This window comes from Vitis vinifera, chromosome 13 (assembly GCF_030704535.1).
Source record: "Vitis vinifera cultivar Pinot Noir 40024 chromosome 13, ASM3070453v1".
Lineage (NCBI taxonomy): Eukaryota > Viridiplantae > Streptophyta > Magnoliopsida > Vitales > Vitaceae > Vitis > Vitis vinifera.
Genome location: NC_081817.1, coordinates 12,870,080 through 12,881,609, shown reverse-complemented (window position 1 = coordinate 12,881,609; position 11,530 = coordinate 12,870,080). Strand labels below are relative to the sequence as shown.

General features: G+C 30.9%; 2 protein-coding genes across 2 annotated transcripts; both read right to left on the bottom strand.

Moving 5' to 3' along the window:
- Positions 1-1,925: 1,925 nt before the first annotated feature.
- LOC104881215 (uncharacterized) lies at positions 1,926-3,076 on the bottom strand. Its single transcript, XM_019224019.2, has 2 exons — positions 2,584-3,076; positions 1,926-2,015 (listed from the first exon to the last, which is right to left on the bottom strand). Exons 1-2 carry the CDS (start codon positions 3,043-3,045, stop codon positions 1,953-1,955), a joined length of 525 nt encoding a protein of 174 aa, XP_019079564.2. The 5' UTR covers positions 3,046-3,076; the 3' UTR covers positions 1,926-1,952.
- Positions 3,077-6,729: 3,653 nt separating this feature from the next.
- Positions 6,730-7,953, bottom strand: LOC104881216 (uncharacterized). The gene is made up of 2 exons (XM_019224063.2): positions 7,432-7,953; positions 6,730-6,884 (listed from the first exon to the last, which is right to left on the bottom strand). The coding sequence occupies exons 1-2, from the start codon at positions 7,951-7,953 to the stop codon at positions 6,822-6,824; spliced, it is 585 nt and encodes a 194-aa protein (XP_019079608.2). The 3' UTR covers positions 6,730-6,821.
- Positions 7,954-11,530: the final 3,577 nt, after the last annotated feature.

Here is an 11,530-nt window from a genome sequence, read left to right as displayed (position 1 = left end):
TGGTAAGATGGTTCTTCTTATTCATGGATGTAGGTTTGATCCAATCACGTTAAAATTTCATGTATCTTTATTATGTAAATCATTTTGTCTATAAATTGATGGAATTGTAACTTTGAAGTTGATATCAACCTTACACTATCAATTTCCTTGAGAGATTTCAATGTGATATAATAAGTGTTAAAGAATCATGATACACATTATGAACCCAAATCCTACAAGTTAAACTTTTAGGCTTTTAAGAAAATTGTTAGTTTAACATGATATTAGAGGTTCGTTTGACGAAAGGGCATTCACAATTTTACATATTTGTTTTCTTATTTGCATATTTGAAAGTCAAACAACGAATGCAAGAAAATTGATAGTTTAACGATATGATTCACTTCCAAGCTTTCGGTAAAATTAATTTTTTCATTCATGAAGTGGAGCGATGTAAATGGGCCTAATAATGATAGTGGTAAGAGTTGCATTTCTTTGAAAAAATGCCTTTAGATTCAAACCCTTTCTCCTCCAGTTTACCTCCCACTTCATTTATATTGGACTTGTTGAGGAGATCAACAATGGACATGGTGGAAAGAGGCTTCACAACCAAAGCATCTGTTACCATATTTGTCACTGCCCCTTTCACATAACCTTTCTCGGCTTTTTTAGTGTCCGAAAAAATGTAATTTGCCTCACTAGCCATAGCGCCATGGAAAAAAGGACAAACAACGGATGGATAATGAGCAAGAATGTGGCACTTCTTGAATTTTGGTTAATTCTTTCATTTATCCTCAAAAACCTTATGTTTTTTTTTTTTTCCTATTCTTTATTAACCATGTTATAAGCAATGTTCCGAAGGAATATCTTACATAACCAAACTCATATACATACTTGATTTTGTTGTCATTATTGTACTAGCAATGTTATGAAGGGATATCTTAAGAATTATTTTTTCTAAAATTATTTCTTAAACAAAAGATATGATTTTAAGTAGAATTAATTTTCAAAAGTTATTTAAAAATTATTTTTGAAAATATTTCTTAAAAAAAACATACGATTTCAAGTAGAATTAATTTTCAAAAGTTATTTAAAATTCTTTTGGATATAAAGTCTCAAATATATTTAAAATTTTTGCTTGGAATATGATTTTTGCATTTGAAAATTGATTGGAGTGTAATTATTAATGAATTACTTAAATAGAGTCTACACGCATACAAAAAATACAAATTTTAGAACATCGATTTGATTCCGTTTTTGTCAATTAGGAAATAAGAAAAACGAATATAAAAATGAACATTGAATCAATAAAATCAGGTTCCATGATTTCAACACCTAAATGAACTTCACAATTATTAAAAATTGAACCAATTTGTTGGTTTTGATGGATTCAAACAATTTTTTATAGAGTATTTTTATCGAAGAATTCTTTACAAGGTTTTATATTATACTTAATTCCATAATAACTTCACAAAAAAACAAGCAATGAAAATTGTTTTTGATATTTGATGATTTTCAAACATGATTTTATTCTTAAAAATAATTGGTAACTTTTTTAGAATTATTCTCAAATACTATTTTCTGATAACCATTTAAAAAAAATTACCACAGTCATACTACTTTTATATTTGAAATAACCTTGTAATGTACCCAAATTATTCTTATTTGAATGCCTTACCATACAAATCTCACCTCCCCTTTCTCTTTATTTTGGAATGATCTTTGACAAATTGTATAGCACATTAACTTTTATTACTATTCTTATTCTAGTTCTATAAAATTGGGGCTATGCAAGGATTCTTTATAAGGACAAAGAGAGATTACATTATATAAAGACAGTTAAACATAAACATTATTTAGGGATTCAAAGCTTTATGATTTTTACAAATGCAAGAACAAAGAGAGTTTGCATACTCGAATGGTTTAGCCCTCAACCAAATTTATAGATTGTAAGGGAAGAGAACAAACTAAATCATCTAAAGGAAGACCTTAGTGAGAGCTTCCTTGGAATGCAAAGCACAATGCAACAAGAGCAAAGCCTGAAAAGTGAACAGAAAGATTGATTAAATCAACATTAGAAAAGAAAGTACCTTTCAAAACTTCAAACAAAAATTAAGACTATTTTTGAAAACATTTATGGAAAATAATTATTAAGAACGGTTCTTTAAAACTATTTTATGATAATTTGTAGAATAAAAATGTGTTGGGGAACCTAAAATGTTCTTTAATCTATTTTTTTTCATGTTTTTAAATATGTTTTAAAAATAATTTTATTTGTAATACTATATTTTTAATTATTTTTTAATATTTTTAAAATTATTTTTTAAAGCAACTCTGAAAAAACAGGAAAAAAAAAAAACAATGAACTAAAAAATGTTATTTAAAAACATTATGTTTTCTATTTCTTAATTGAAAACATGTTTTTTTGTTTATTCCATAATACAAAAAACCATTTTTAAAATCAATCACCAAACAAGGCTTAATAATTTGCAAGTAACATCTATTGATTAATTGCATCTTGGGAAAAGGATAACTCCAACCAAATCTGCAAGAAATTAGGGCAAAAAATAAATCAATTAAAGCTCAATAAGCCAGAGAATTGTTTACCTCTTCAAGGCCAATGGCAACCACCTTTTCCTCAAGAACACCAACTTCGCTTATGTTGTACTTTTTAAACAGAGCCATAGTTGATGTCATGGACATGGGTGTAACCGACAAGTCATTAGCCACCATGTACGTAACCAAGTCATCTTTCACATGTCTATCACTCCTTGATAAAGAAAGATCAAAGAAATGAAGAATAGCATCGACTGGTGTATTCAGTTTTAGGGGTGAGTCCATGCTTTGGTTAGGCAGCAAGTAAGCTTCTTCCAGTTTGTTGATACTTCCATGCAGGTTTCCCAGGCAATTTTCTTTTGGGAGGAAATTCATGATGGTGCCAATGGGTAAAGTCAGGAGGTTGAATAGGAAATCTATGAAATCATTTTCAGTTTCAGCAAAGACAACTTTATTGTCCTTTTTGTTGATTAGAAGCTTCAAGCTCATCTTAGGGGCTTCTTTAGTTGCCATGCATGAATTGGACCATAAAACCAAAATTAGTTTTGAACCATAACCAAAATTTGTAATATAACCACTTACTTTCAACCATAAAGATATTGTCTGTTTTTGGCTCAAGAGGTTTTCGTGGTTTCAAAATGCATTTATAAGGTTAAGAAGAATGTGTGTGTGTGTGTGTGTGTGTGTGTGTGTGTGTGTATACCTTCATGAAATCCCATATCAAATAGGAGAAAAAATTTCTTAAATTGCTCCAGACCTAAATGGTTCTCAGCTTAATTAATCAAGAAAATAAGGAAATTAACAAACATATAATTCAACTAAGTTTGGTAAGCTTACCTGACCTATGAGTCATTTCCTCGAGAAAAGTAGCCTACTAGCTTTTAAGTACTCAGAATTGAGCTTCAAAACTAAAATAAAGAAAGAGAGAAAAAAAGAAGAAGATGAAATTAAAATAACTAACTGGTGATTGAAGTGGAATTAATGTCTTTCTTCTTGTTTTAATTTCATTATGTATATAAGAAAAGACAAAGTGGTTTTGGTTTTCTTTTTGTAAGTATGGCTTTGAATTTTGATTCTTTCCCTTCTCCTAAAAAGTTTTTGGGTTCTGTTATTTCTTAGCAATGGTATAGGCAATGTTCTCAAGGGCTACCTCACATAACCAAGCTTCCTTCAGCAGCTTCAAATCCTATCATAAAACAAAACAAAACTCAACATGATTGTGTAAAGAGTGAGTCCAATTAAAGTAGGTGATTTCACTGAGATTTTCAACACTCTCATACAAGTTACCGAGGCAACCTACCTTGCTCTTCTTTGTAAGGAGATTGATCACAGTTTTAACAAGCAAAGCCTGAAGGTTGAGGAGGAAATTTATAAATTAAGTCTTGTCTTGATTTAGTAAAAAAGACTTCAATTGTTGTTGTTTGTGTCTAATAGAAGCTTCAAACTCATATTTGTATAAAGAATGTTATACAAAATATTTTCTATAGTCATATATCATTTTAATATTAGTTTTCTTTATAAAAAATGTTAATTATTAAGAATATGAATATAAATATTGTTAGTCATTAAGGGAAAAGGTTATAACATGATGAGGAACTTATGAAGATACAAGGAGTAGACATAAGGTTATTCAGGATGGTTGGGGGTATAGAGTAAAAACAAGGACATAACAATTGTTTTTTTTTTATATTTGGTTTATATCCTTTATTATATTTTCTATGGCATGGTAAAGTGGTTTTTCTTATTCATAGATGTAGGTCTGGTCCAACCACATTAAAATCTCATGTATCTTTATTATGTGCATCATTTTGTATATAAATTGATGGAACTGTTACTTTGAAGTTGCCAATATCAACCTTACACTATCAATTTCCTTGAGAGATTTCAATGTGATATTATAAGTATTAAAGAAGCATGATCTACATTATGAACCCAAATCCTACAAGTCATGTTTTTAGGAAAATTGTTAGTTTAACATGATATTAGAGGTTCATTTGAGGAGAGGTCATTCACAATTTTACATATTTATTTCCCTATTTGCATATTTGAATGTCAAAAAAATGACTGCAAGAAAATTGGTAGTTTAACAATATGATTCACTTCTCAGCTTCTTTAGCTATGCTTTCGGTAAAATTAATTTTTTCATTCATGAACGGAGTGGAGTGATGTAAATGGGTCTAATAATGATAGTGGTAAGAGCTGCATTTCTCTAAAAAAATGCCTTTTGATTCAAACCCTGTGGCTAATAACGCAAAGTTCTACTTTGTGAGGGTAGACACATAAACTAAGAAGCCCTTTGTAACTTTTACAAAGGAAGCCATTGGCAGGAGCTTGCTTGGTCTGCATAGATGTCGTCGCAGTTTCAAACCCTCCATAAATTAAGATGCAGACAGCAGATTTAATTTTTCGCTTACAAAACCAAAAACTTTGCAAAACAAAACCCTTGACTATTTCTAAAAGTAGCACTTGAAATCCAACATAATTCTTTATGCCTGGCCTGTATTCCCTAGGAAGACATTCGTCAAGGCAATTTTGGACTGGAGCGATGCGTTTATCAGCAGCTTCAAACCCTATCATGAGTGCAAACAGAACAGGAGAAGTGAAAGCAACAGCATTCATTTAAGAAGAAATAACATAAAGAAATCCGACCCACTACTATATATAAATAGTTCAGTTTAATTTGATTATAAACAATGAGATGAAAGGATTATCAATACGGAAAAAACAATGTCTGTGAATGAGGCAGATAAGCACTATACAACTCTATATAACATTATGATCAAGATAAGCTATTCAATCCAAAAGAGCTATAGATGGTTAGATCACATACTTTACGCATGGCGGAATCAACCACTTTCTCTTCCAGTTCACCTCCCACTTCATTTATATTGGACTTGTTGAGGAGATCAACAATGGACATAGTGGAAAAAGGCTTCACAACCAAAGCATCCGTTACCATATCTATCACTGCTCCTTTCACATAACCTTTCTTGGCTTTTTCAGTGTCTGAAAAAGTGTAATTTGCCTCACTTGCCATATCGCCATGGAAAAAAGGACAAACAACGGATGGATAATGAGCAACAATGTGGCACTTCTTGAATTTTGATTAATTCTTTCCTTTCTCCTCAAAAACCTTTTGTTTTTTCTCTTCTTTTTTTTTTACTGTTCTTTATTAACAGTGTTATAAGCAATATTCCGAAGGAATATCTTACATAACCAAACTCATATATATACTTAATTTTGTTGTCATTATTGTACTAGCAATGTTATGAACGAATATCTTAAGAATTATTTTTTCTAAAATTATTTTCAAAAATATTTCTTAAACAAAACATTAGATTTTAAGTAGAATTAATTTTCAAAAGTTGTTTAAAATTCTTTTGGATATAAAGTCTCAAATATATTTAAAATTTTTGCCTAGAATATGATTTTTGCATTTGAAAATTGATTGGAGTGTAATTATTAATGAATTACTTAAATAGAGTCCACACACATACAAGAAATACAAATTTTAGAACATCGATTTGATTCCATTTTTGTCAACTAGGGGATAAGAAAAACAGATATAAAAATGATTTGAATCAATTAAATCAATTTCCATGATTCCTAAAGCTAACTGAACTTCACGATTATTAAAAATTGAACCAATTTGGCTGGTTTTGATGGATTTGAACAATTTTTTGTAGAGTATTTTTACCAACAAATTCTTTAAAAAATTTTATATCATAGTTAATTACATAATATCTTCATAAAAAACAAGCAATGAAAATTGTTTTTCATATTTGATTCTCAAACATGATTTTATTCTTGGAAATAATTGGTAACTTTTTAAGAATTGTTCTCAAAAACTATTTTATGATAACCATTTAAAAAACATTACCACATGGTCATAATACTTTTATCTTTGAAATAACCTCGTAATGTGCCTAAATTATTCTTATTTGAATGCCCTACCACACAAATCTTACCTCCTCTTTCTCTTTATTTTGGAATGATCTTTGACAAAATGTATAACACATTAATTTTTATTATTATTCTTATTTTAGTTCTATAAAATTGGGGCGATGTGGGGATTCTTATAAGGACGAAAAGAGTTTACATTACATAAAGACAATTAAACATAAACATTGTTAAGAGATTCGAAACTTTATGATTTTTACAAATTCAAGAACCAAGAGAGTTTACGTACTCGAATGGTTCAGCCCTCAAACAACCAAATTTATAGATTGTAAGGGAGGAGAACAAACTAAATCATCCCCTTATCCTTCATTTGTTTTTGTTTCTTCTTTCTAAAGGAAGACATTAGTGAGAGCTTCCTTGGAATGCAAAGCACAATGCAACAGGTGCAAAGCCTGAAAAGTGAACAAAAAGATTGATTAAATCAACATTAGAAAAGAAAGAACCTTTCAAAACTTCAAACAAAAATTAAGATTGTTTTTTAAAACATTTATGGAAAACAATTTTTGAGAATGGTTCTTTAAAACTATTTTATGATAACTTGTAGAATAAAAATTTGTTGGGGAGCCTAAACCGTTCTTTAATTTTTTTTTTCATGTTTTTAAATATGTTTTAAAAATAATTTAATCTGTAATACTATATTTTTAATCATTTTTTCATATTTGTAAAATTATTTTTTAAAGCAACTCTGAAAAAACAAATAAAAACAATGAACTAAAGGACATTATTTTAAAACGTCATTAATCGAAAATGTGTTTTTCTATTTATTCTGTAATACAAAAAACTATTTTCAAAATCAATTACCAAACAAGGCTTAATAATTTGCAAGTAACATTTACTGATTAGTTGTGTCTTGGGAAAAAGATAACTCCAACCAAATTTGCAAGAAACTAGGGCAGAAAAGAAATCAATTAAAACCCAACAAGGTAGAGAATTGTTTACCTCTTCAAGGCCAATTGAAACCACCTTTTCCTCAAGAACATCAACTTCCTGTATGTTGTATTTCTTAAATAGAGCCATGGTTGATGTCATGGACATGGGTGTAACCGATAAGTCATCAGCCACCATGTAGGTAACCAAGTCGTCGTGCTGATCACTCCGACTCCTTGATGAAACCGAATAGTCATCAACCACCATGTAGGTAAGCTGATCACTCCGACTCCTTGATGAATAACGATTAAAGAAAGGAAGAAAAACAAAGACTGGTGTTTTCAGTTTCAAGGTCAAGTCCTCGCTCTCGTTATGCAGCAGGTAAGCTTTTTCCAATTTGTTGATACTCTCATGCAGGTCTCTTAGGCAATTTTCTTTTGGGAGGAAACTCACGATGGTGCCAATGGGCAAAGTCAAGAAGTTGTTGAAGAGGAAATCTATGAAATCCTTTTTGGCTTCAGCGAAGACAACTTTATTGTCCATTTTGTTGATTAGAAGCTTCAAGCTTATCTTACGGGTTGCTTTGGTTGCCATGCATGAATTTTACCATAAAACCAAATTTAGTTTTGGACTGTAACCAAAATTAGTTATGTAATTAACCATTTGGTTCTAACCATATAAATATTGTCCGCTTTGGGCTTAAAAGGTTTTTACAACTTCAAAATACATTTATAAAGTTAATAGAAATGTGAGTGTATATATATACACCTTCATGATATCCCGTTACAAATAGGAGAAAAAATTTCATATATATACATATACACATATAAACTTCTCTTAACTTTATAAATGTATTCTTATGCCATAAAAACCCTTTAGGTCCAAAACGATTTAATTTATCAAGAAAACAAGAAAATTAACAAACATATAACTTAACCCAAATTTGGTAAACTTACATGACTTGGAAGCCATTTCCTCAAGAAAAGTAGCCTGCTAACTGTTAAGTACCTAGAATTGAGCTTCAAAACTAAAATAGAGAGAGAGAAAAAAAAGATGAAATTAAAATAGCTTTCTAGTAATCTTGAGGTGGGATTAATGGCTCTCTTCTTATTTTAAATTCATTATATATACGAGCAAAGGCAAAGTAGTTTTTGTTCTTTCCTTTCTCCTCAATTAATGGTTTTGGTTCTCTTTTTGCAAGTATGGTTTTGAATTTTGATTCTTTCCCTTCTAAAAAGTTTTTGGGTCTATTCTTTCTTAACAATGGTATAGGCAATGTTCTTAAAGAATATCTCACATAACCAAGCTTCCTTCAGCAACTTCAAACCCTATCATAAAACCAAACAAAAGTCAACATGGCTGTTTAAAGAGTGAATCCATTTAAGGTAGGTGCTTTCACTGAGATTTTCAACACTCTCTTGCTTTTCTTTGTTGGGAGACGGATCACAATTCCAATAGGTAAAGCTTGAAGGTTGAAGAGGAAATCTATAAAGTTCTTTCTTGCTTCAGTAAAAAGGACTTTAATTTTTGTTCATTTGTGTCTAATAGAAGCTTCAAACTCATATTTGTATAAAGAATGTTACACAAAATATTTGCTATAGTCGAATATCATTTTAATATTAGTTTTCTTTATAAAATAAAAAAATTTATTGAGAATATCAGTTAAGGGAAAATGTTATAATATGATAAACTTATAAAGATAAAAGAAGTAGATATAAGGTCATTCGGGATGATTTAAGGTATCGTAGCATGAATACAAGGACCTAGTAGTTGTTTTCATATTTGATTTGTTTCCTTTGTGATATTTTCTATGGTATAGTAAAATAAATCTTTCTTGTTTATAGATATAAATTTAGTCAAATCACGTTAAAATCTTATGTATCTTTATATATAAATTATTTTATGCATAAATTAATGGAACTCTAACTTTGAAGTTGCCAATATAAACCTTACATCATGAATTTTCTTAAGAGATCTCCATGTGATATCATATTTATTAAAGGAGTATGATATATATTGTAAACTCAAACCCTACAAGTCAAGCTTTTATGAAAATCATTAATTAACATGGTATTAGAGGTGCACTTGACAAGAGGTCATCCACAATTTTGCATATTTGTTTCCCTATTTGCATATTTGAAAGTCCAAAAATGGCTTTAGGAAAATTGGTAGTTTAACTTTAACAATACGATTCACTTCGCAACTCCAACTATGTTTTCTATAAAATTCATTTTTTCATTCATGAACGGAGTAAGATAAAAACTATGCTAATAAAAGGAAAACAGGCTCCAATATTTTTAAAGATGTATAATGAGATGTAATCAGATAAAGCAATGTGAGTCTAAGAACAAGAAGAGACCCATCAACAACTACTCTCAACTGCCAGCATTCATTTCGCTCTTTTTTTTTTCTCCAAAGAATGACAGTGGTAAGAGTTGCATTTCTCTGAAAACAATGCCTTGAGATTCAAACCATGGTAATAATGCCAATTTCTACTTTAATTTTAAGTATAGATATATAAGCTAAGAAGCCCTTTGTAACTTTTACAAAGGAAGCCATTGGCAAGAGATTGCTTAGTCTGCATAGATGCCAATGAGCAGCTTCAAACCCTATCATGAGTGCAAACAGAACGAAACAACATAAAGAATTCTCACCCACAGCTATATATAAACAATTTAGTTTAATTTTATCGTAAATAATGAAATGGAAGGTTTATCAATATAGAAAAAACAATGTTGGTGAATGAGGCAAATAAGCACTATACAACTCTATATGCCATTATGATCAAGATAGGCTATTCAATCTAAAAGAGCTACTGATAGTTTAATTACATACTTCAAGCATGGTGAAATCAACCAATGTCTCCTCCAGTTCACCACCCACTTCATTGATATTTGGCTTGTTGAGGAGATCAACAATGGACATAGTGGAGAGAGGCTTCATAACCAAAGCATCCGTTACCATATATGTCACCACCTCTTTCACATAACCTTCCTCGGCTTTTTTTAGTGTCTAATTTGCCTCACTAGCCTTAGCGTCATGGAAGTAAGGACAAACAACGGATGGACAATGAGAAATAGTGAGGCACTTCTTGGAACAGATCTAAAATTTTTTGGGAGCAAGTAAAGTACAGTAAGATGTTCGGAATATGGGTTTTAGTAGAGGTTTGCTCTTATTTGGCTGCATGTAAGTTTCACTTAAATTTTCAATGCTCTAATACAAATCACCCAGGCAACCTATCATGCCCTTCTCTGTAAGCTGCATAATAATAGTCCAAACGAGTAATGTAAGAAGATTGAAGAGGAAATCTACGAAGTTTTTTCCTGCTTCAGCATAGAGGACTTTCTGACTGTTCTTGTCTACTACAAGATTCAACTTCATTTTGGTTTCTGCAATTGTTTCTACTATATATAAGCCGCTCGCATAAACAGAAGATATATGCATACTTGGAGCATGTTTCCATGAACCTACTATATATACTTGGGAGGCCTGATACATGGACTATGTGGGAAAGTTGAATGGTTGATCCAAATGAATTTAGTGCACGTACCTAATCCTCATGATTAACTATTGTACTTCATAAAAATGCAAGGAAAAATGTTTTACTTTGAGCTTCGTTCAATGTTTTGCTTGCATAATAGATCACATAGGGCTTCCCATCTTCTCTTTGGCCAAGTACAGCTCCTAAAGCAAAGTCTCTAGCATCACACATTACTTTAAAGGGTAGTTGCCAGTTAGAGGCCCTCACTATTAGAGTGGTTGTCAAAAATTGCTTCAATTGATCAAAACTCTTTTGACATCTTTCATCCCATATAAACTTAGCATCCTTAGCTAAAAGTTCACAAAGAGGCTTTGAAAGCTTAGAGAAGTCTTTTATAAATCTCCTGTAAAACCCTACATGGCCAAGGAATTGCCTTACTCCTTTTACAGTGGTTGGGGATGGCAATTTGACAATAAGTTCCACCTTTGCTTTATCAACTTCAATGCCTTTCTCGGAGATGATATGGCCAAGGACAATTCCTTAATGTACCATAAAGTGGCATTTCTCCCAGTTGAGCACCAAGTCTTTTTCAATGCATCTGTTAAGAACCGATTCCAAATTGACTAAGCATTCTTCAAATGTACTTCCATATATGCTGATATCATCCATGAAAACCTCCACAATTCGCTC